At 41.7% G+C, this 25,244-nt stretch overlaps 2 protein-coding genes across 3 annotated transcripts; one reads left to right on the forward strand and one right to left on the reverse strand.

Moving 5' to 3' along the window:
• Window positions 1-6,109: 6,109 nt before the first annotated feature.
• Window positions 6,110-8,148, reverse strand: LOC134572679 (cytochrome c oxidase assembly factor 4 homolog, mitochondrial). The gene is made up of 2 exons (XM_063431789.1): window positions 8,051-8,148; window positions 6,110-6,741 (listed from the first exon to the last, which is right to left on the reverse strand). Exon 2 carries the CDS (start codon window positions 6,729-6,731, stop codon window positions 6,489-6,491), a length of 243 nt encoding a protein of 80 aa, XP_063287859.1. The 5' UTR covers window positions 6,732-6,741; window positions 8,051-8,148; the 3' UTR covers window positions 6,110-6,488.
• An 8-nt stretch (window positions 8,149-8,156) lies between these two features.
• Window positions 8,157-23,962, forward strand: PAAF1 (proteasomal ATPase associated factor 1). Of its 2 annotated transcripts, XM_063444970.1 has the most exons (12): window positions 8,157-8,240; window positions 11,822-11,862; window positions 12,557-12,660; window positions 13,873-13,962; window positions 16,210-16,308; window positions 16,923-17,073; window positions 17,769-17,963; window positions 19,718-19,809; window positions 21,962-22,077; window positions 22,170-22,252; window positions 22,763-22,845; window positions 23,706-23,962. In XM_063444970.1, the coding sequence occupies exons 1-12, from the start codon at window positions 8,191-8,193 to the stop codon at window positions 23,781-23,783; spliced, it is 1,182 nt and encodes a 393-aa protein (XP_063301040.1). In that variant the 5' UTR covers window positions 8,157-8,190; the 3' UTR covers window positions 23,784-23,962. The 2 variants fall into 2 exon arrangements, with proteins under 2 accessions (XP_063301040.1, XP_063301041.1); XM_063444971.1 differs by lacking the exons at window positions 8,157-8,240; window positions 11,822-11,862; window positions 12,557-12,660 and having other exon boundaries at window positions 13,891-13,967.
• Window positions 23,963-25,244: the final 1,282 nt, after the last annotated feature.

The following is a 25,244-nucleotide window of genomic DNA, read 5'->3' on the forward strand; positions in this document are numbered from 1 at the left end:
GGGAGCCAGGCTTAATCCGAAAGGAAGACCCTTGAACTGGAAATGATTGCCTGATATCCAAAACCTCAGAAACCGGCGATGACTGATGTGAATCGGAATCTGATAGTAGGCGTCCTTTAGATCGATGGAAGTCATCCAGGTCCCTATCTTGATGTTGGGCAGGATAGTGGAAATAGACTCCATCTTGAACGTTCTTGGAACTAAATAAGTGTTCAGAACTTTTAGGTCCAAGATCAGCCGCCACTTCCCTTGAGGTTTCGGGGCCAAGAATATAGTAGAGTAGAGGCCTCTGTAAAGGTCTTCGTAAGGTACTTCCTCTATGACCTGATTCCGCAGTAGTTGTGAGATGATGTCGTTCAGAGCAACTTCTTTTCTTCCTTTTGCCACTCTTGAACGGACAAAGGAGGTTAGAGCTGGGAATTCTTTGAATTCTATCTTGTATCCTTCTTTGAGGATAGAAAGAACCCAAGAATCTTGAATATTTCTGGCCCAAACCGGATAAAAGAAGCGAAGTCTGCCTCCTATAACATCTGGCTGGGCCAGCAAACGTTCAGAAGCTTTTATTAGCTGGTCTAGATCCCCTTCCTCTGACCGGTTTAGATGAAGTTGACTGATAGTTTCTCCAATTAGAGTTCCTGGAGTATTCTCTTCCGGGCCTGTATGCTCTGACGTCTCGAAAGGATCGGTCTCTGAATTTTTTATCCTTCCCGTAGGAAGCCCCATATCTTCTTTTTCCTTGAGGTAGAAAAGCTTTTCGTCCATCTGCTGCTTTATGGATAGCATCTTCCAGTACTTTGCCAAAAAGAAGGTCGCCTTGAAAAGGGAGCGCACAAAGAGAGGCCTTAGAGGCGTAATCTGCCCCCCAAGAGTGTAGCCACAATGCTCTCCTGGAGGCTACAGACAGCGCCATACTTTTAGCTACCATTTTGGTGAGATCCAGGGAAGCTTCCGAACAGAATTCTGTGGCCAGTTTAAAATCATTAAGACCTTCCAATAGGCGTTCTCTACGCACTCCCCCAGAGATGTCTTCTTCTAGATTATTCACCCATATCTTAAGAGCTCTGGACAAGGTGGTAAGGGCAATTGCTGGGTGTAAAGCTGATCCCAATGCCAGGTATGCCTTATTCAGGTCGGCGTCTAATCGCTTTTCCATTGGCTCCCTTAAATATGCCATAGAGTCTATAGGAAGAGTCGTTCTTTTTGCCATGTGAATGACCGCTGCGTCAATTTTCGGAATCGACATCCATGGCTTGCAATCCTCAGGAGCATACGGGTATAGTCTAGGAATTTTATTCTTTAGAGTTACCTTCCTCTCAGGTCTATTCCATTCTTCAGCAATGACTTCCTTGATGGCCGAATGCACTGGAAAAGAGGGTCTGTTAGGCTTCAGGTCTTCAAAGTATCTGTCGGACTCCTTCTTCTCCTTGCTCTCTTCAGGGATTCTTAACGTGTCTCTGATAAGACAAACCAATTTATCTACCGACCTTGAATCCAGTGATTTTGAGTCATATTCATCCTCCTCTTCCTCAGAATAGTCTTCCATCATATCAGACTCTTCTTCAGATTCCACATAATTCTCCACTCTTGGACGTTTAGAGATAGACATCTTATTAGAGGCTTTAAACCCTTCAGCAATAGCTTCCGATATCCATTTCTTTAAGTCCGTCTGAGGGGAACTGTCTTTCGCTGCTTCCGTCAGGCAAGATCTGCACAAATTATTTCCTGGAGGAGCCACTTGGTTGCAGTTTGTACATCGGTTAGACTTTTCTCGATATTTTCTGGGAGATAATTCTTGAGATTTTTCTGGGCTGAAATAGAGGCCAATATGAAACATATTATAGGCCTGTAGTGGCACTCTTTTCCCCCCTATTATAGAAGAATATATGTGGCTCACCTATGTCTTCTAGAGCGAGATCTTGAGGCAGAGGGAGAAGCCATCTAGAAAATAAAACACTTATTGCAGAACCAATGTAAATTAAACTGAAAATTTAAAGATTGTGAAAAAATTTAAAGTAGGAATTTTACCTTAAAAACCAGTTTCTGGAGGAAAAAGGAAGCTTTCCTTGTTACCAGATGCTCAGGGAAGATACAAGGATCAATTTTGAGCGATTTTAGAATTTTCGGATTTTTGGCGCGATATACCTTTAAGCGCGCAATTAACCCGCGCATGCGCAGTACCGTCGGCGTCCGGCGGCCGCTTTGCGCATGCGCCGGCAATCCGAGCACAGAAGAGCAGGATCGGAGGATACACAGACCCTGCCAGTCAGTCAGAATGAAGGTAAGGACCAACTGACCAAGAAAACAGATAGATGATCCGATTTTAGAGCAAGATATCTTGTTCTCTCCATAAGAATACAAGAAAGAATATACAGGTAAAAAAAAAAAAAGAAAAGAAAACTTACCCTGGCTTCTCCAAAACACTGACCTCAGATCAGGGGGGGGGGGGTGGATGTCATAAGGGGAAATTTTTAAGGCAACAGCCGACCCCACATCATGTATAATAGAATAATGTCTCCCATAATAGTACAGATACTAATCTGTACTAAACTCAGTTAGTCCTGCCCGTGCAGGATGTTTACTGAGTTCTTCAGATGAAGAGAGGCTGAACTTCATCTGGAGGCCCATGGTACACATGGGAAGGTGGCCCAAAATAAAACATCCTGTGTGTCCTGAAAGGACAGGAAAAAAGACTGTGGGATGGAAGGAGGAGGGACCTTTTATACCCAGTCTGGTCTGGATTAATTGATTTTATCCTGTCCTGTTCCTGATTGGGGCGGAGCTACCCATAAGTGATGCTGCCATGATTAGCCAGGAAATATATATATATACACTGCTGTGTAAGGGTGCTGTTAGTGTTCTGTGTGTGTGTGAATTTGTTTGGAGGGATTGTGTGTGGGGGTAGTGGAACAGATTAGGAAATAGTTCCCCTCCGTTCTTACCTTTTGCCAGGGAGGGGGGATCCTTGCTGCCATCCATGATCCCTGGTGGTCCTAGTGTGAGTGAGCTCTAGCCTGCAGGGAACACAGCGCGGGCCACGGGGATTAGGGTGTGCCCAGGCACACTCGTGCGGTTTGTTAATGTCTATGTGTCTGTTTCAATATGTATAGGAATTTGTTCGAATTATTTTCAAACTATAGTCTGGCCCCAAACAGTGTTAAAAAGTTTAAGGACCCCTGCTTTAAATGATACAAGGGTGAATAGTATTTTAAGCTAACATCTTGTGTTTAATCACCAAACTGTGAATTGTAAGTTAAATTTAGAAATTTGGGAGAACACTTTTTGTCTAGGTTTAGCAGTTTGCTGGTTGGTGAATAAACCATTGGTTGTCACATTGTGTGCTGTGTAATCCCTGGAATGATTCCTATCCCTTATAGACCAGTTATGGGGACGGTGTGAAACAACACCAACTCTATTTTTATTTTCTCTTGTTTTTTAGTGATAGGGGTAAATTTAATTTACATAAGGGTGCATTGGATTGCTGATAGCCACCTATTATTGTGATGCAACAAGTTTCCAATGTATCCAGCTTTATTTCTTGCAGTTTAAATATGTTCAGGTCTCTGGATGCTTCACTCACAGGGAGGTTACACACGTCATATAATGGAGAGCAACAATGCAAGAAACATAAAATGATGGCGAGTAGATAAATGGTAGGATGCACTGGAACATAATCCACCTGCTTGCTTCACATTTTATTCCCTTCTCTCTTTACCAAAATGAGGGTAACCATGGTTTAATGACCTAAACCATTCAGAGGGAATTAAAGGGACTGTCCAGTGCCAGGAAAACAATGCGTTTTTCTGGCACTGCAGGTCCCCTCTCCCTCCCACCTCCGGTTGCTGAAGGGGTCAAAACCCCTTAGTGACTTACCAGAGGCAACGACGATGTCCCTCGGCCCTGCTTCTTGGTCCGCCCACGCTCCTCCCCATCACCATGTCAGCCGGGGCGGGAGACCTAATGCGTATATGCGGCAATGCCGCGCACGCGCATTAGACCTCCCCATAGGAAAGCATTGAAAAATGCTTCCCTATGGGGATTTTAGCGACGCTGGAGGTCCTCACATAGCGTGAGGACGTCCAGCGACGCTATAGCACAGAAAATCTGTGCTATAATCCCAGAAGTGCCCTCTAGTGGCTGTCTAGTAGACAGCCACTAGGGGTGGAGTTAACCCTGAAAGGTAATTATTGCAGTTTACAAAAACTGCAATAATTACAGTTGCAGGGTTAAGGGTAGTGGGAGTTTGCACCCAGACCATTCCAATGGGCAGAAGTGGTCTGGGTGCCTGGAGTGTCCCTTTAAGTTCAGGGCTGAAGAAATATTCTGATTGTAAAGATTTTGTTATAAATTTAATTACCCCTTATTTCCTTGCACCCACTAAGTTTGTCAAATATTTTTGTTTCTATTAATCCAGTTTCCCCCCTAACAATATATTCCTTTTTCTATCTTCCTTTTATCAAAGGCACGTTTTCCCCAGAGGGAGAATTTCCAGCCTTCCTGCAATAGCTTTTTCTTTAAACAGCTTTTTTTTTTTTAAATCAAGGGGACACTAAATGTATTGGTCTGGGTGCAGTGCCCGTGTCATTTTAACCCTTCCGTGTAAAACACTGCCGTCTAGTAGATACAGCAATGTTTTAAATACGCCTCTAGTGGCAGTCTTCCTGTAAGCCACTAGAGGCTCTTCCCTTATAAGAACCAAGTCAGACTCAGTTCTTTAATCGAGAGCATTTGATTGGCGCAGTGTTTTGCCAAGCATGCAGACTAGTCTCCCAATGCTTCTGTATGGAGAAGCCCTCAAATGGCTGAGACCATCAATATTGATTATGTCAGCCAAGAAGGCAGGGTAGGACATAAGATCAGTAAGTCTTTCTTTTTACACCCTCACAGGTTACTATTGTACAAAACCCTGCTCTGATTGCAAACACCCACTAGTAATTTCACAAACAAAACTGTGTTAATGTTACTACTCAGTCTTCATTTTTCAGCAACAGAACAATTGTATGAATTACATCTTAATAAATAAATAAATCTGAGCCACCTACATATTTAAAGGAACACTCCAATTAAAATGTATTTAATTTTATTGGGGTACTTCTTGACCTCTTTAGAGTACCGAACTCACTTTTATTCCAACTTTACAAGAGTCTCCTAACTGCAGCTTCAATCCTTCTCATGTAAAAGAGATACTATAGTGGTAGTATACAAATCTGTATTCCTAGCACTAGAGCTCCCTCAATGGTTTGGGGGTGCTAATTGACTGACACTGGATGTCCTCAAGCAGAGCGTGAGGACGTCCAGCGTCAGGAAGCCAAATGTCGTCTAACCACCATGAAGTGCCTCTAGTGGCTGTCTGATTGACAGCCACTTTAGGCAGTCTTATACTGCAAGGTAATTATTGCAGTTTTCCAGGAACTGCAATAATTACTATTGCAGGGTTAAGGGGACATGAACACTGCACACAGGCCGTTTCAAAGAACTAAAGTGGTCTGAGTGCCTAATGATGACTTGTGTCCAATCAGTGTTTCCACATGAAACTACCAAGGGGTGTTATTAAATCAGTACATTTATAAAACAAGCCTGCAGAGATATGCTAGTAGCCCCTAAAGCTAGTTAGCATTTAGCAAAAAACTTTTGCAGAAACACAAAAAAGTTGCATATTTTAGGTCAAAATAGTCAGTTTATTCAACTTTACATTTTCCATCTCTGTTATTAAACTAAATTCCTTTGTTCAAACTCAGTTACTGGTTTAGTGAATAACTCCCTTGTATTCTCCACGTTTTGCTTTCCTTAAAACCCAGTAATCGAAAAAACTCGCCCTATTCAATGTATTAGTATAACTGCAACACAGGTCCTGTAATTAGCCCCTCCATGCACTCTACAAGGACAAATGATACTTCAGTGCTGAGCTGGTCACCCATTGGGGTTCTTCACTAGAATTCACCAAGGAATTGTAAATGGTAAGCCAAATCTGAAAAATGTTTTGAAGCTCAGCAATTTGCAATTCACTCTCTGGTAAATTTCCAATAATTTGTGGTTTTGCAAATAACTGAATATAAGCCATTTTTCTCAAACACCGTAGAAAATATAGTTTCATGGAACAATGGAAATCGCCTCCAGTGCTGTGGCTCATTTATACCATTCACTGTCTATTGGGTGTGATATTTACCTTACTCCTAACAGGGTTCATAAAATTGACATTTGATTTTTTTCATGATCGGTTGCAAAGTACAGACCCAATAACAAGTGAGACTTCTTTTTTTTTCTGTAATGCATAGTAACCATATATAAAAGACACCAGAGAGAGAGAGAACAAATCTCTAAACACTGTTTGTAAAAAAAAAAATAAACTAAGAAGACTTTGCAAAACCTAAACAGAGAGGTTTGTTTCAAGCATTGTCCCATTCCAAATAAATGTTCTTAATCCCAATATTTCAAGAGACGAACAAGACAAAGTCCACTAATGTTCTACAATGTTTTCCATTGGATTGTTCTTATGAAGCCTTTATCTGCTTCTTCAGTTCTTCCGCCCTCTGTTTCTGATAGTCCAGCATGCAGTCTTTAAATTGCTGGACTTGTGTCTGACACTGTCTCCAGTCCTGGTGCTCTGCCATGCACTCCTGCACGGCATAATGAGCTGCTGCACATCCTGTGCGAACAATCATCTGATCAACAGGGTCCTCTTCATCATCCGGCTTCCGTGTGCGATTATGAGGTTGTTGGACTGGAAAAGACATTTTCGTATACCTGGAGGTGGAAATAAAATTGGGAGCAATTTCATTATCATACCAGGTCTCTCTCAATGCCATCCGCATTTACATCACAAATTTTACTTATTTTGGTTTGTAAAATAAAAATAGCCAGAAGTTGAGAATTTTACAAACTACAATGTAAAGACAATTGCATAAACAAAAATAAGTTAGAACTATTAAAGGAACACTATAGTCACCTAAATTTCTTTAGCTAAATAAAGCAGTTTTAGTGTATAGATCATTCCCCTGCAATTTCACTGCTCAATTTACTGTCATTTAGGAGTTAAATCCCTTTGTTTCTGTTTATGCAGCCCTAGCCACACCTCCCCTGGCTATGATTGACAGAGCCTGCATGAAAAAAAAACTGGTTTCACTTTCAAACAGATGTAATTTACCTTAAATAATTGTATCTCAATCTCTAAATTGAACTTTAATCACATACAGGAGGCTCTTGCAGGGTCTAGCAAGCTATTAACATAGCAGGGGATAAGACAATCTTAATTAAACAGAACTTGCAATAAAGAAAGCCTAAATAGGGCTCTCTTTACAGGAAGTGTTTATGGAAGGCTGTGCAAGTCACATGCAGGGAGGTGTGACTAGGGTTAATAAACAAAGGGATTTAAATCCTAAATGGCAGAGGATTGAGCAGTGAGGCTGCAGAGGCATGTTCTATACACCAAAACTGCTTCATTAAGCTAAAGTTGTTCAGGTGACGATAGTGTCCCTTTAACCTATACGTAATACAAGGTAAATCAGCAGTGAATGTATATTTCTACAGGATAAAATTACCCAAATGCAGGGTATCCTTTGTTGCTAATGGCAGTTTAATATTATGAAATGAACAATGAATTGCAGAATTATGGCCAAATAACTTTTAATAAAAAAGTTCTCCCAACTATTGCAACAATTTAAGTATTTTCAATTTCTCATTGTTTTTACATTTTAATAACTAAACTTAAATATTATTTATTACATTTTAACCCTTTCAGATAACCCTGGAAAGAGGATCTTAATCTGTAATTTATTGCTTTAGTTATTTCTGAATTATTTAAGTTTGTTTTTTTTGTTTTTCTAAACATTTTCCTGGCAAAATAAAATCTTTACCATTTAATTTACTAAACAATGACTTGTGATAAAGAAATTGAAAAACACAAGCCTGAAAATGGAGCTGGATATTTTCTTAGACTTTAATTTGTCAAATTCAAAGTTTAGTGAATAAACCAATATCTCCATTCAGTCTGTGTTCAGGCTATGGATTCTCTGTGATTTCCAATCACTAGATTTATTGATTAGTTTCCTCTCACCATGAGCTGTCTCCTTGCCTTGTTTGGGATCACACAGAAAGGGCACAAGATGCACTTCCGGGTGTCACTAGCACATGGGTTAGTGGAGGAATGAACTTCCGGGTAAGGACAGATCTGCTTCCGGGTGATGAGGCTGCAGTATGGGGTCTGCCAGGATCTTTATCCAGAGTGACTGGCAACAAACCCTGCGGTGAGAGGGGATACTGCCCACTGCAATATATAGTGATACAAAGTATCCCATGATAATCAGACTGTGTATATAGTGATACAGAGTATCCCATGATAATCAGACTGTGTATATAGTGATACAGAGTATCCCATGATAATCAGACTGTATATATAGTGATACAGAGTATCCCATGATAATCAGACTGTGTATATAATGATACAGAGTATCCCACGATAATCAGACTGTATATATAGTGATACAGAGTATCCCATGATAATCAGACTGTGTATATAGTGATACAGAGTATCCCATGATAATCAGACTGTGTATATATAGTGATAAAGAGTATCCCATGATGATCAGACTGTATATATAGTGATACAGAGTATCCCATGATAATCAGACAGTATATATAGTGATACAGAGTATCCCATGATAATCAGACTGTATATATAGTGATACAGAGTATCCCATGATAATCAGACTGTGTATATAGTGATACAGAGTACCCCATGATAATCAGACTGTGTATATAGTGGTACAGAGTATCCCATGATAATCAGACTGTGTATATAGTGATACAGAGTATCCCATGATAATCAGACTGTGTATATAGTTATACAGAGTATCCCATGATAATCAGACTGTGTATATATAGTGATACAGAGTATCCCATGATAATCAGACTGTATATATAGTGATACAGAGTATCCCATGATAATCAGACTGTGTATATATAGTGATACAGAGTATCCCATGATAATCACACTGTGTAAATAGTGATACAGAGTATCCCATGATAATCAGACTGTGTATATATAGTGATACAGAGTATCCCATGATAATCAGACTGTGTAAATAGTGATACAGAGTATACCATGATAATCAGACTGTGTATATAGTGATAAGAGTATCCCATGATAATCAGACCATATATATAGTGATACAGAGTATTCCATGATAATCAGACTGTATATATAGTGATACAGAGTATCCCATGATAATCAGACTGTGTATATAGTGATACAGAGTATCCCATGATAATCAGACTGTGTATATAGTTATACAGAGTATCCCATGATAATCAGACTGTGTATATATAGTGATACAGAGTATCCCATGATAATCAGACTGTATATATAGTGATACAGAGTATCCCATGATAATCAGACTGTGTATATATAGTGATACAGAGTATCCCATGATAATCACACTGTGTAAATAGTGATACAGAGTATCCCATGATAATCAGACTGTGTATATATAGTGATACAGAGTATCCCATGATAATCAGACTGTGTAAATAGTGATACAGAGTATACCATGATAATCAGACTGTGTATATAGTGATAAGAGTATCCCATGATAATCAGACTGTGTAAATAGTGATACAGAGTATTCCATGATAATCAGACTGTATATATAGTGATACAGAGCATCCCATGATAATCAGACTGTGTATATAGCGATACAGAGTATCCCATGATAATCAGACTGTGTATATAGCGATACAGAGTATCCCATGATAATCAGACCGTGTATATAGTGATTCAAAGTATCCCAAGTGATTAATCAGACAGAGCGCAGAGCCTTCTCTCTCTGTCCAGTAACTGAGTGCGGAGCCTTCTCTCTCTGTCCAGTAACTGAGTGCGGAGCCTTCTCTCTCTGTCCAGTAACTGAGTGCGGAGCCTTCTCTCTCTGTCCAGTAACTGAGTGCGGAGCCTTCTCTCTCTGTCCAGTAACTGAGTGCGGAGCCTTCTCTCTCTGTCCAGTAACTGAGTGCAGAGCCTTCTCTCTCTGTCCAGTAACTGAGTGCAGAGCCTTCTCTCTCTGTCCAGTAACTGAGTGCAGAGCCTTCTCTCTCTGTCCAGTAACTGAGTGCAGAGCCTTCTCTCTCTGTCCAGTAACTGAGTGCAGAGCCTTCTCTCTCTGTCCAGTAACTGAGTGCAGAGCCTTCTCTCTCTGTCCAGTAACTGAGTGCAGAGCCTTCTCTCTCTGTCCAGTAACTGAGTGCAGAGCCTTCTCTCTCTGTCCAGTAACTGAGTGCAGAGCCTTCTCTCTCTGTCCAGTAACTGAGTGCAGAGCCTTCTCTCTCTGTCCAGTAACTGAGTGCAGAGCCTTCTCTCTCTGTCCAGTAACTGAGTGCAGAGCCTTCTCTCTCTGTCCAGTAACTGAGTGCAGAGCCTTCTCTCTCTGTCCAGTAACTGAGTGCAGAGCCTTCTCTCTCTGTCCAGTAACTGAGTGCAGAGCCTTCTCTCTCTGTCCAGTAACTGAGTGCAGAGCCTTCTCTCTCTGTCCAGTAACTGAGTGCAGAGCCTTCTCTCTCTGTCCAGTAACTGAGTGCAGAGCCTTCTCTCTCTGTCCAGTAACTGAGTGCAGAGCCTTCTCTCTCTGTCCAGTAACTGAGTGCAGAGCCTTCTCTCTCTGTCCAGTAACTGAGTGCAGAGCCTTCTCTCTCTGTCCAGTAACTGAGTGCAGAGCCTTCTCTCTCTGTCCAGTAACTGAGCGCAGAGCCTTCTCTCTCTGTCCAGTAACTGAGCGCAGAGCCTTCTCTCTCTGTCCAGTAACTGAGCGCAGAGCCTTCTCTCTCTGTCCAGTAACTGAGCGCAGAGCCTTCTCTCTCTGTCCAGTAACTGAGCGCAGAGCCTTCTCTCTCTGTCCAGTAACTGAGCGCAGAGCCTTCACTCTCTGTCCAGTAACTGAGCGCAGAGCCTTCACTCTCTGTCCAGTAACTGAGCGCAGAGCCTTCTCTCTCTGTCCAGTAACTGAGCGCAGAGCCTTCTCTCTCTGTCCAGTAACTGAGCGCAGAGCCTTCTCTCTCTGTCCAGTAACTGAGCGCAGAGCCTTCTCTCTCTGTCCAGTAACTGAACGCAGAGCCTTCTCTCTCTGTCCAGTAACTGAACGCAGAGCCTTCTCTCTCTGTCCAGTAACTGAGTGCAGAGCCTTCTCTCTCTGTCCAGTAACTGAGTGCAGAGCCTTCTCTCTCTGTCCAGTAACTGAGTGCAGAGCCTTCTCTCTCTGTCCAGTAACTGAGTGCAGAGCCTTCTCTCTCTGTCCAGTAACTGAGTGCAGAGCCTTCTCTCTCTGTCCAGTAACTGAGTGCAGAGCCTTCTCTCTCTGTCCAGTAACTGAACGCAGAGCCTTCTCTCTCTGTCCAGTAACTGAGTGCAGAGCCTTCTCTCTCTGTCCAGTAACTGAGTGCAGAGCCTTCTCTCTCTGTCCAGTAACTGAGTGCAGAGCCTTCTCTCTCTGTCCAGTAACTGAGTGCAGAGCCTTCTCTCTCTGTCCAGTAACTGAGTGCAGAGCCTTCTCTCTCTGTCCAGTAACTGAGTGCAGAGCCTTCTCTCTCTGTCCAGTAACTGAGTGCAGAGCCTTCTCTCTCTGTCCAGTAACTGAGTGCAGAGCCTTCTCTCTCTGTCCAGTAACTGAGTGCAGAGCCTTCTCTCTCTGTCCAGTAACTGAGTGCAGAGCCTTCTCTCTCTGTCCAGTAACTGAGTGCAGAGCCTTCTCTCTCTGTCCAGTAACTGAGTGCAGAGCCTTTTCTCTCTGTCCAGTAACTGTAACTTGTGTCTGTTTAACAAACTAATATGTTTTCTCTGCAGGAAGGCTGATGGCGAAGCGTGGGTGTCTTGTAAGATTGCAGGTATGTTTATTGTGAGTGATGGTTTTATTCCTGGCTGTGCCACCCTGACCTGTGTTCCCCAAGTGATCCCAGCTGCCATTTAATTAATACTGTTTATCGTTGCTTGTACACATCGATGGGAAGCTTGTTAAATAATGCCACCTTACAAATATTACATTCAAATCCTGCAGGTAGAAAATAAACCGTTTATTTAATGAGACGCCAATTCACTGTGATTTGTAATTACACTAATGAAATGTGAAAAATAAAAACCAAAACATACATTCTATAATTGCATAATACAGGATATATTTAATATATGATATTATAATAAGCAGGTCCTAAAAGACCCAGCAATAACCAGCACAATGTCTCAAATGCACATTTTGTTGGTTTATAACATTAGGTTTATTCATTGTGCATTTTTTTCTCATTTTGACCCAGAAAGCTGCAATTCTCTGGTTATTTCTCCACAATTCCTAGTTTGTCATCCACTGCTTTGACGGCCACTAGACTGGTATAGGAGCGTATCACTTAACAAACGCTGACCCACTTATTTACTACAGCCAGTATGCAAAACGCATTTCATATTTAAGGCCAGATAAGAAGTAAAAGTGAATTCTCACGTTAGTTAAACACCGCTGTCAGTGGGAATTGTCATTGTCCTTGTTTATCACAAAGTCTCACACTAAAATGTGAATGTTCTCTTTAACAGGGAAACCTACAATTTACGGATGTCTGAAATGCCTGGGGGTTGGTTCCGATGGCATTCCCCATATCACGTCCTCAGATGAATTTGTTGTACATGAAGTCACAAAGGTACGTTGTAACTGCTTGTTGAAATGCAATTAAAGGAAAACTGCAGGCACCGTTACCACTTTACTCACCATTTAACACAGGTATTCCATCCCCAGCAGACTGCAGCCCTGCCTCTAACAACCAAATGGCTACTTCAGTCATAGCTTGAGAACATCCCAATCCCTGGTATAAATTAGTACGGTATCGCAGACTAATGGTTTACTAACCAGCAAAGATGGATCCCATCTTTATAAACAAATATAACATTAAAGGACCACTATAGTGTCAGAAAAACAAACTTGTTTTCCTGACACTATATAATCCTTAGGTTCCCACCACCCTCAGGGCCCCCTTCCCGCTGGGTTGAAGGGGTTAAAACCCATTCAGACACTTAGCTTTATCCAGTGCTGGGCTCCCTCGGCGCTGGTGACTTGTGGAGCCGAATGCGCATGCGCGGTCAGAGCCGCGCGCACATAAAAAAATTTCTCAATGCTTTCCTATGGACGTTCTGCGTGCTTAATGTGATTTTCTCATTGAGCGTCGGGGAAGCGCCTCTAGCAGCTGTCAGGAAGACAGCAACTAGAGGCTGGATTAACCCTTAATGTAAACATACAGCTGCAGGGTAAAAACCTGGGGGACCTGGCACCCAGACCACTTCATTGAGCTGAAGTGGTCTGGGTGACTATAGTGGTCCTTTAACAAAGTTTTCAATGAACCTAAAAACACTGGTGCCTGGTTTCACAGACCTGACAACAAACTCAGGTTAAACCTGGGAAACATGGCAATTGGGTTGTAGTTCATCCAAATTGGGTTTTGTAGCCTTTAGCTTACATAGAGCTATTCTTAACCCTCCTTCATGAGCTAAACACAAACAGTATAAAGCTGTGGACTGCTTATATGTTCGGCTTTATTCTGCAAAATAATCTTTTTCAGATCACTGTTATATTTTTATATTTATATTTGCAGTTCAACCATCGCACAAAAGCCAAGTGGATAATTTAAAAGCAGACACAGATAACGTATTCTTTAGATAAATTGTTTGCAATAGGTAAACACTGTTCTTACTGTTTAGGAGGTGTTGGGGAAAGAAGCACACGTTCAGATTGCTGTTACTGCGGATGTGACATGTCACGGCTGTGGGTGTTTGATCGTATGATTTTTTTGGTCATTGTTATCAGAGCATGCGCCTGTGTGCTTTCGAGATGGTTACTCTGCATCTTGCATTTCTTGCAGAAAAGTATATCTGTCTCCTGTCCCAGGGAAAACACATCCTCCAAATTTCTGTCTCCGTACACTGGCTTCGCGAGAATCCATGGGAAAAGTGTAAGGTATTTTTACATATGTCTTTTTTTATTTTTACGTCTTCCGTTCTTTTCCGTTCTGTGTGTTTTTAGGTTTTTTTTAAAAAAAATAAAAAAATAGAACAATATTTAAAAAAGTAAAATAAAAGGAATTCTAAATGGGGGAAAAACCCACCAACAATGGTGCAATCATTGCATAAACCAGTGTGAGGTTTTACCTGAATTCTAATAAACAGGCAAACTGTGTTTCCTTACAAACTGCGTTGAATCGTGTTTAACTGTCAGTACAGTAAACCAGGAAAATTCTGTTAAAGGAACACTATAGTCACCTAAATTACTTTTATAGTCAGCTAAATAAAGCAGTTTTAGTGTATAGATCATTCCCCTGCAATTTCACTGCTCAATTCGCTGTCATTTAGGAGTTAAATCAATTTGTTTCTGTTTATGCAGCCCTAGCCACACCTTCCCTGGCTATGATTGACAGAGCCTGCATGGAAAAAAAACTGGTTTCACTTTCAAACAGATGTAATTTACCTTAAATAATTGTATCTCAATCTCTAAATTGAACTTTTATTACATACAGGAGGCTCTTGCAGGGTCTAGCAAGCTATTAACATAGCAGGGGATGAGAAAATCTTAATTAAACAGAACTTGCAATAAAGAAAGCCTAAATAGGGCTCTCTTTACAGGAAGTGTTTATGGAAGGCTGTGCAAGTCACATGCAGGGAGGTGTGACTAGGGTTCATAAACAAAGGGATTTAACTCCTAAATGGCAGAGGATTGAGCAGTGAGGCTGCAGGGGCATGTTCTATACACCAAAACTGTTTCATTAAAGGACCACTCTAGTGCCAGGAAAACATACTCGTGCCCTGAGGGTGCCCCCACCCTCAGGGTCCCCCTCCCGCACGGCTCTGGAAAGGGGAAAAGGGGTAAAACTTACCTTTTTCCAGCACTGGGCGGGGAGCTCTCCTCCTCCTCTCCGCCCCGTCGGCTAAATGCGCACGCGCGGCAAGAGCTGCGCGCGCATTCAGCCGGTCGCATAGGAAAGCATTTACAATGCTTTCCTATGGACGCTTGCGTGCTCTCACTGTGATTTTCACAGTGAGAATCACGCAAGCGCCTCTAGCGGCTGTCAGTGAGACAGCCACTAGAGGACATAGGGGGAAGGCTTAACCAATTTATAAACATAGCAGTTTCTCTGAAACTGCTATGTTTATAAAAAAATGCGTTAACCCTAGCTGGACCTGGCACCCAGACCACCTCATTAAGCTGAAGTGGTCTGGGTGCCTAGAGTGGTCCTTTAAGCTAAAGTTGTTCAGGTGACTATATTATCCCTTTAAACGTTTAAAAGCAACTTGCACAGAAATTGATTTTTAAAAGCCGACTATAGATTAGCGCTGGTAAGAAACCAAAAAAAAAGTTAAAAAAAATTGACATTCACTTGCATTTTTTATTTATGTCATGTACATGGAATTTACGGTTAATTCCCCCCCTTTAATGTTGAAAGAGAATCTTCTAAGTGTGTTAAATGATTAACGCATGGTACCTGCCGTTTATAACACACTGTATGAAGCTGTTCCTGAAACGAGAGATACTTTGACTCTCGTGATTCCGTGTGTTTGCACGGAATTATGGGTAGACGCAAGACGCCATACTGATAGCAGAGCGTCAAATTAGTTTATCTGTATTATACACAAAACATTTATTTTGGTATTAACTGCACATTTTTGTAAATATGAAATATTATTAAAGTCCTACGGGTACTCTTTATTTAGTTGCTTTTTGTATTATTTTGTGCTTATTAAAAGAAAGACTGCACTCACCCGAACATGTAAATTTTTTTTTATAAACTGCTATATTAGTGCAATATAGAAAATACAGTGCACTTACCTTGTGACTCATTATAAAGAGAACAACATTATTAAATGATCGTACATTGTGTGAGCCTGCCATAAAATGTAACACATTGAGGTATCAGACCTATTCAATGCATGATAATACATTGGTTTTTTTTTGTGTTACGTGTTTTTAACAATTTTGTGATCTTTAAAATTAGTTTGAAGTGGATTCTCTGTGTGTGTGTGTGTGTGTGTGTGTGTGTATGTATGTATGTATTAGTGATGTGATGTGTGTGTGTGTGTGTGTGTGTGTGTGTGTGTATATATATATATATATATATATATATATATATATATATATATATATATATAATGTTTAAATACCTCTGTCAGATTCCTTTATGATTCTTTGTCTCCCCTCCTTCCACCAGATAACCTGCATGGATGTGTCCAGCGGAGGGGGACTGGGGCTCTCTACCAGTACAGATGGATCTATGAAGATCTGGCAAACTAATAACGGGGAAATTAGAGTAAGTTCGATTGCTCTGTGTTTAATTAACCCTTTGAATGTCTAAAATAACAATTATGTAAACCCAGATATGTAAGGACTATATAACACAGCTACTAAAACATAGCAACAAATGTCAACATTTCTCAGACTCTAGTCCTTAGAGCTTACAATCGCAAACTCCATTCTGTATGTTAAACTCCGCATGTACTGGCAAATATCAATATCACGTTTAACGTCTGCCAGTTTACCAGTCAGGACTGACCCCCATCCCCTGCACAGTACAGATGGACGTTACAATATTAAAGGGACAGTGTATCATCCAAATCACTTTAATCTGCAGGATTTCAGCCGCATTCTCTCTTTGTCTTCAGTCGAATGTTGAGCCATCCCATAAAATTCTAGAATGTAGAGTTTAGTTGTTCTCATTTCTTTAGTGAAATTACCGTCAGTGTTTTTTACTAAAGCCAAAATAGAGGGATGAAGTTGGTGACGCCTGCTGCTTCGGTCATGTTTCCCAGCAGATCCCTGACGATGAGTGGATTGTTTGTGGAGTGTTTGTAGCGCTGTAATATGTTCTCGTACAATGGACGGACCACCCAGGTGATAACGTTGTGTGTTTTGTTCCTTCTGCAGAGGGTTCTGGAAGGTCACATTTATGATGTAAACTGCTGCATGTTCTTCCCCTCCGGGATGGTGGTGCTCAGCGGAGGGATGGATTCTCAGATTAAGATCTGGTCGGTGGAAGACGCCAGCTGCCCGGTTACCTTTAAAGGTCATCAAGCAGGTAACCAGGACCGTAGCTCCCCCGGCCTGAAATCCCATGTACCTCTATAGAGACTTATTGTCACATAATGGAATATTACTGAGTACAGCCGCTTTATTTATTTATTTTTTTATCACAAAAACTCAACAATTCTTCTTACACTAAAATATATCTCAGCATGCATCTCACTTGCTGTTTTTTGATTGGTTGCTAAATTCTGCTATTGCAAGCTTGATTTAATAATATCTACAAGAATTCGCAGACGAGGCATTGGGTTACTTTAACTTGCGTCATCTTTTACCATTAGAGTATGTTTAAAAGCAGTCCTGGGCTATTAAAATAAATGGCCAGCTTTTTAAAGGGCCACTAAACACCGTTTGTTTTATTACAGAGATGATCCAGAGAAATGTTTTCCTAATCTCTACCAGCTTCTCTGTTTCTTTAAGGCCAATTCTGTCTCCCATAAGATTGTATGGGAGATGGTTTGTTTATTAATCCGAATCTGCCGATTTTACTAATACTAAGAAGTTTCTAATTATAGAATTCATTGTCATGCACTATCACATAACCTGTGGTATTTTACTACCCGACATTACAAAAGACAAAGGGGGGGGGGGGGTAGGATAGAAAAAATCCACTCCCAAGGGATTCACCGCAAACAGCCCCGTGGGAGAAGCAGAATGTGTATGCGTCATTTTAAAGGTCCTGTTTTGTAGGAATCTTGGACTTGGCGGTGGTGGATCGTGGAAGGAACGTGTTGTCTTGTTCTCGGGATGGCACAGCCAGACTTTGGGATTGCGGTAGATCCTCCTGCCTCGCCGTGGTTGCAGAGTGTGGTGTTCCTATTAACGGCATGTGCATAGGGGTGCCTGACAACACCGTGAACCTGGGATCCCCTGAACAACCACCGAGTAAGTCATTGGGTCCCTATCAGCTTTCTCTATTGGTGGATATAGGTGTTTAATAGGTTAGAGGGAAAAAAAAAGTAAATCTTTTCTTATATCCAGCGTGGGCCAGGCACTCACTCTCCGTTGTTGTGCTGGCCTCAGTGCAAACGTTGTGGTTTTTTTTTCCCCAGAAAGGTGCACTCAGGACTTTGTAGCGCAATAATCATTTTATTGTGTAAAACATTTAAGTTGGCGTTTCAGTCCCGTGTGGACTTTTTTCATGACATCCATACAAAACCATGAAGCACAATATATAGGGTGTAAAACGGAAGTGATCATGCAAGACATCATAAATTAGCTAATAAAATAGCATTAAAAACAATTCCGTATATCAATTAGTTTGACACACGTCTCTAGTGACTGATTCACTCACTGTCGCTGTAGTGATGTGAGCAATAGAGCAGAATGAGAAAAAGTGTGCTGAATATCCCTGTGATAGTGAGAGAGAAAGCTAGTGAACCTCTGAGTGAAATGCAGAAGTAATCCTCATTAAATGCTGAAATAAGAGTTTAAGATTAAGAAATAATGACAGTTCTACTTGCTGTAAAGTAGTCAGAGATAAGTGTTAGGAAGACTCCAGCATAACTCCAGATCATCCAGAGACAGAAACTAGGTAAACGTAAAGTAAGCTCCCAATTCAGAAAATGATGAAGGGAAGTACATGAAAAGTTGTGACCATGTGTTGGTGAAAAATGGTGAAAAATTAGATATCAGTTCTGCAGTCGAAAGTATCAGTTTTAGCACATAAACAGGACTTTGCGGTCAAAAGCATATATGGAGTCTGATATAGGGACATAATGTACAAAATAATAACCAAACGGTATAAATAAATTGTTTTAAAAGTGTCATTTCTTCTAAGCGGTGGTCAAAGATCCACCTTTCACAAGAGACAACACGAACCAAAGTAGAGGACATACATTAAGCCAGGCAACATAAGGACAGAAGCATAAAACAAATCAAGAAACACAATAAAATTAACTCGTAGTGGAACATAGTTAACAGCATGCTATCCAAATGACATGCTGATGCCTCAGCCTAACGCAAGGGTGATCCATAGTATCAGTATATTACACTGAGGCTAAATGAAATTTTATATAAAAAAGTTCCATATAGAATCTAGGAGGACTTACCCTGTAAGAAGCACACCATCTGCTGGAAAATAAAGATAAGGCACGTGTACATGGAAATGTTAGCTATTTATGTCACAGCCAAAAAAACTCTAAAGTAAGTTCTGCTTATTGAGTCCCCCCGGTGCCACAGTCCCTAATCTTCTGGTCCCGGGAAGCCTTGTGTTACAGTAATTCACGATCCCAGGCCCCTCCACGGGGGAGTGGAGGTACGTGGTCGATTTTAATTTGCAATTTGTGCCCTGGGTGTGCCTTGTCTGAACTGGATTATGATGTCATGTGCGAAGTGTTTAATAGAAGTTTAAAAGAAAAAACACATCACAAGAAAAAAAAAAAAAAGTTATATTTTGGGTGATTTTCAATGTTTTATGGAATGGTGTAGTTTCTCGAGAAGTGTCAGTTCCTCTTCGGAGCCAGTGTAGTGCACAAAAGGGAATTTTAAGTTGTCATTTAATAGGTCGATTGTATAAAAGTTAAAATTAATAAATGAAAGAAGAAAATTCCAATCCGTTTTTTAACATAACATTTTGGTTCATTTTAGCACGTTTTCCCTGATAATACCGTGCATTGTGCTTTGTGTTTATATCCCAGGCGACCGCGAAGTGGGGACTGAAGGGAAGTTATTGCTGCTGGCGCGAGAGGATAAAAAGCTGCAGGGAGTGAGTGTGCAAAGTCGTACGCCTGTGAGTACCGCCCAGTGCGACTTACCTGGTCCGCTCTTATAATACATTCAGCATGGCCTGTGATTACTGGAAACATGATTTTTCTAAATGTAACTCCTTACAGCAGTAAGTTAGGAGCCCACTTTTACCCCTTAAGGACCAAACTTCTGGAATAAAAGGGAATCATGACATGTCACACATGTCATGTGTCCTTAAGGGGTTAAAGAATGTTCTCGTGGAATTTGTCCTTTCTCCATATTTGCACATACTGTAATGCAGTGCTCCCCAACCTTTTTATCGCCGCGGAACGGTAAACGTTTGATAATTTTTCCGTGGCCCGCTTGTTTTGATTTAATAAGACAAAAAAAAAAAACAGTCACATATATTAAAAAAACACGCAGACACATACATAGTCAGAAAATCACAAACACAGTCACATAAAGACATAGACTCAAAATTGTGTGTATGTGTGTGTGTGTATGGGGCAGTGTGTGTATGGGGCAGTGTGTGTATGGGGCGCAGTGTTTGTGGGGCAGTGTGTGTAGTGTGTGTATGGGGCAGTGTTTGTGGGGCAGTGTGTCTATGGGGGCAGTGTTTGCGGGGCAGTGTGTGTATGGGGGGGCAGTGTTTGTGGGGCAGTGTGTGTATGGGGCAATGTGTGTAGTGTGTGTATGGGGCAGTGTGTGTAGTGTGTGCATGGGGGCAGTGTTTGTGGGGCAGTGTGTGTAGTGTGTGTGTAGTGTGTGTATGGGGCAGTGTTTGTGGGGCAGTGTGTGTAGTGTGTGCATGGGGGCAGTGTTTGTGGGGAAGTGTGTGTAGTTTGTGTATGGGGCAGTGTGTGTATGGGGGGCAGTGTTTGTGGGGCAGTGTGTGTATGGGGCAATGTGTGTAGTGTGTGTATGGGGCAGTGTTTGTGGGGCAGTGTGTGTAGTGTGTGTATGGGGGGCAGTGTTTGTGGGGAAGTGTGTGTAGTGTGTGTATGGGGCAATGTGTGTAGTGTGTGTATGGGGGGCAGTGTTTGTGGGGCAGTGTGTGTAGTGTGTGTATGGGGGGCAGTGTTTGTGGGGCAGTGTGTGTAGTGTGTGTATGGGGCAGTGTGTGTATGGGGGGCAGTGTGTGTAGTGTGTGTATGGGGCAGTGTTTGTGGGGCAGTGTGTGTAGTGTGTGTATGGGGGCAGTGTGTGTATGGGGCAGTGTTTGTGGGGCAGTGTGTGTATGGGGGGTAAGGAGGGTAGGGAGGCTTTTTTTAAATTTATTTAATTAAACTTAATATATTCATGTCCCCCCTCCCTCCTCTCCCCCCTCTTACCTTTACTGGGAGGAGGGGGGACATTTCTTAGTCCCTGGTGGTCCGGTGGGGATTCCCTGGTGGTTCCGGTGGGGAATCCCTGGTGGTCCGGTGGGGATTCCCTGGTGGTCCGGTGGTGGTGAGATGAACTCTAGCCCAGTTACAGGGCTAGAGTTCACTCTCGCGAGATTTGGAGCGTTGCCGTGGTTACCGCGGTAACGCTCCAAATCTCGCGAGAGGAGGACCCGGAGGAGCTGCAGGTAAGAGCTCCCGGGTCCTCTCTCCCTCCCCTGCCGGCTGTCAGCACAGTGCCTGCAGACTGGGGGGGGGAGATCTCTGATCTCCCCTCCGGTCCGCAGGCACATTTTAGGGCTGGCACTTGGGCAATGCCAGCCCTGCATTAGCCGGCAGGCTCGCACACCCCTGGGCGGCCTGGTACCGTTTTATCCACGGACCGGTACATGTCCGCGGCCCGAGGGTTGGGGAACACTGCTGTAATGAATTTAGTTTCAGATGTTTAATGACACTTTAAGTTTTAGCCAATAAACTTGGATTTACGGCAGTTACAATAGTGCCAACTATTTATATAGTGCCAACATATTCCGCAGCGCTGCAAGTACAAAACTCGACAGAGATGCAGACATTTTCCAGACCCCATATACAAAAGCCATATTTATATTTGCTAGTGATTTTGACAGTCCAATCTATGAAATAAAACGTGTATGTCTATCTGAATATATTTTATTGGTCTGGTCAAAAATGACAATGCGTCATGGGGCATGTGTTTCTGTAACCGCTGAACATCCACCTTTTAGTCACCCCTACTTTATATCGTACGCGGTGATGGAGATTTACTGCGTGTCTGTGTTCTGGATTGTTTTTTAGATATTTGTCTTCGATGGATCCGATGCATTTAACTGCTGCACCTTCCTTTCCAGTATAAACGTTCTGGCGGGAACCCAGGATGGTAACATATACACACTGGATGTCAGGAATACAAGGTGAGCATTTAATATTCCGATTGCTTTCATGGAGAGGACCACATAGTGAGAAGTTGTTTTTACAAGTTTTTTTTGTTTCCTTTTTCTCACAGGACCCCAGTGCAGACTCTGTGCAAGTCAGGGGCCCCAGTGCTTTCCTTGATGCCCTTTGGAGAAGGATTTATTGCTAGCCAAGGTATCCTCACAGACACAATATGGGCTTAAAGAGGGTGATGTTTATTTAATAAGTTGCCAACATGTGCTGCGGCGGTGGACAATATCAGTATTGATGTTTTTTTTTTTTGGTTTTTTTTTTAAAGGCTTTACCAGTTTTACTTAATGTAAATCGAACTTAATTCAGTGTAAGCGAAATAGAACATACAAGGTTATTCAGGAAAGTGCGAATTCAAAGTGTTTTTTACATTTCAGACTAAACTAGCCGTATTGGAAACATTCTGTTAGTTCTGTTTGGCAACTTCGGCCTAAAACATGAAATTCACCTTGAATTCTCACTTTAGTAAAATGCCCTGAGAGTGTCTTCACTTGTATTCCTTCATAAAATGTAGGTTTTATAACACAGGAGGCTACTACCAATTTATCTCCATCAACCCCCATGTTCTTTGGGTCACTCTGCTAACTGAATGTATCTGGCTCTGATCATTTTATCCATTTAAACCTCTAAAGCTGATTTGCTTCCTCGGTTTAGGTGATGGAACCTGTTTCGTTTTACAACAAGACTCTGCTCAGGTTCTGGAACTCATTGGACCAGACTATGACCCTGTATACAAGGTACGGTACCAGACTGTGGGGAAGACAGACCGTACAGTAATGTGAATATTTCTCCCCACTCTACTGTCCGTAGCGAGGGGTAGTATTTACAGAAAAGATTATTGATTAACACTAGGGTTTTTCCTTGTTACGTGGATGCTCGACAATGTCCGCGTTCTGCCAATCCATTGTTTTCTCATAGAGCAGCATTAGCCGCGTTTGTACATGATGATACCAAATGTGAAGACCTGCAATTGTATAAGGTGTGTAGGAGGAAACCGCTCTAAAGGCTGTCAGTATGGCAAAAACTAGAGGCAAGTTCTCTGAGAAATGTAAACCTTTTTTTTTTCATGACCATGTTTTCAACAGTCCAAGCAAAAAAGGAAGAATGAGGAGGAAATGTAGGAAAAGATGTAGGAAAAGTAGGAATGTAGGAAAAGAATAATAAAATGTGTGTGCTAGCTTTTAGAAATTGCCAGGTCAGAGATGGGACGTACAATCATTTATCTGTGATACCCATATCTTGATGGAACTCAGGGACACTTTAGTGGACTAACAGCAGAAAGTCATCGACATATTCTGCTTGATTTTAACCATAACAAGTGCTAAGAGGGGAGTTCTGTAGCCATTGCAATGCCCCTCTCCTACCCACAGCAATCTTGGATAGTAGTTTTGGTTTTTTGACACAATAAGACTTCCCAAAGAGCCGGGACATGCAAGGTTTAACTACGTTATTAGATGTCATAGACCGTTCCAGTCCTTGAAGGCCAGGAGGAAGCCAAGAGTTAGACAACTAGCCTTTAACTTTTCTCTGCTGATACAACGCGTGTCATTTGTAACCCTGCTCTTCTTATCGTTGTCCTGTTTGTGCTGTCTTGCAGGTGGCAGCCATGGATAAACTTGTCTATACTTGCTGTAGAGATGGAATTATCCGGAAGTATCAGCTTACGGATCTGTGACCAACATGTGGAATATATGGAGGGATGATCGGGCTGAAATCTGACTGAAAAGATTTGTGCATTCTTTTGAAAAGACTCTAAGACTCTAATTTGTTAAAAAAAAAAAAAACCTTGTATTAAATATGATTTCTTCATCAGTCCTATTTTTGGGACTTTCATTTGTAGTGACGAAAACATGTTACAAGGCTTAAAAATAAATATTTTTGTTTTGCTAGAAATGAATATTGATTACCGTATTAGTGGAAATGTTGTGTAAAATGCATATATTTATGGATGTAACATTTCCAAAAGCTGTTTCAGGTAAGAGTAGCCGCTGTCTTCCATGGAATGAAGTGAGGTATCGCTACAAAGTTTCAAAAACAGACTAACTTTATTAGTTAAAAGTACAAAACACAAGATTTGCCGAAGCGCCCAGATGTGCTGCGCCAACAGAAACCACTTCACTTGTCGTTTATTCCTGCAGAGCTATTGGATAAAGCCTGGATCACACTTGCCCTTGGCTGGGTCCTCAGACTTACCAAACATTTAAACCCATCCAGCCCAACATGTTATCCCTTTGCTGTCAGCCATTGTTGTATATCACCACAAAGATATACACTGATACATGCATACAGTTAGCAGTTGGGGTGACATCCCACTTTTTCCCCTGCTACTTGTATGTCTCCATGGAGAGAAAGGGACAGAGGTCAAGCGTTGCGCTGTTCTGACTCTGGTTCTAGGCACAACGTTTGGAACTACAGATGCCGTGGACTGGTCTGCTATCGAAGGGCAATATTGAATTCAAAAAACTTTGATCACCCACACCCGTATTCAGAGGCCCCAGTTCCTGATAGCAGCTGGGTTCCAGGTTGATTTGGAGGGAGCTCTGCGATCCAGTCTCTGATCACACATGAGAAGCCCAATGGCAGAAAGTGTTATCACTTAATACAAGTTGTATTTATGTCTTAAGTGTCATTTAAAATTGATAAGATTTTTTTTTTTTTTTTTTTTTAGAAATAAAACATAATATACATACATGAGGTACATGAAACAAAGTAATGATTGCCATTAGTGCACAATGGGGGTGTATGTATAAAGAATAATCTGAGATAAAGTTCTAAAAAGGGGAGTGCTCGGGCAGGTACACGCCATTGTTTTTTCTCACTGTTTGCTGTGAAAGGTCATTATCATGAAAATGTTATTGTAAAGACCAAGATAAGAGCAAATGGTGGATGGATGGTAGGCAGAGAGTGAAATCAGATTATCAGCTAGGGAAAAACACAATTTGTTGTGCTTAAAACTGATCAGAACTCCCCCCCCCCCCCCCGACTCCAGTCTAACTGCACAGGGGCTGGTTTCGTATACATAGACACATTCATTTAATTACATTATACATTAAAGCGGCACTGTCATGGCAGAATCCTGTTTTTTATCAAGCCCCCTCCCGACTCCACTACATCTAACTGACCCCCTAGTCACCCC

This window comes from Pelobates fuscus, chromosome 1, assembly GCF_036172605.1.
Source record: "Pelobates fuscus isolate aPelFus1 chromosome 1, aPelFus1.pri, whole genome shotgun sequence".
Classification (NCBI taxonomy): domain Eukaryota; kingdom Metazoa; phylum Chordata; class Amphibia; order Anura; family Pelobatidae; genus Pelobates; species Pelobates fuscus.

Coding starts and splice junctions, on each gene's coding strand:
- LOC134572679 (XM_063431789.1), bottom strand. CDS start 6,731: ATGTCTTTTCCAGTCCAACAACCTCATAATCGCACACGGAAGCCGGAT.
- PAAF1 (XM_063444970.1), top strand. CDS start 8,191: ATGGGGTCTGCCAGGATCTTTATCCAGAGTGACTGGCAACAAACCCTG. Junction 16,309..16,922: donor CTAATAACGGGGAAATTAGA/GTAAGTTCGATT, acceptor TTCCTTCTGCAG/AGGGTTCTGGAAGGTCACAT. Junction 22,846..23,705: donor ACTATGACCCTGTATACAAG/GTACGGTACCAG, acceptor GCTGTCTTGCAG/GTGGCAGCCATGGATAAACT.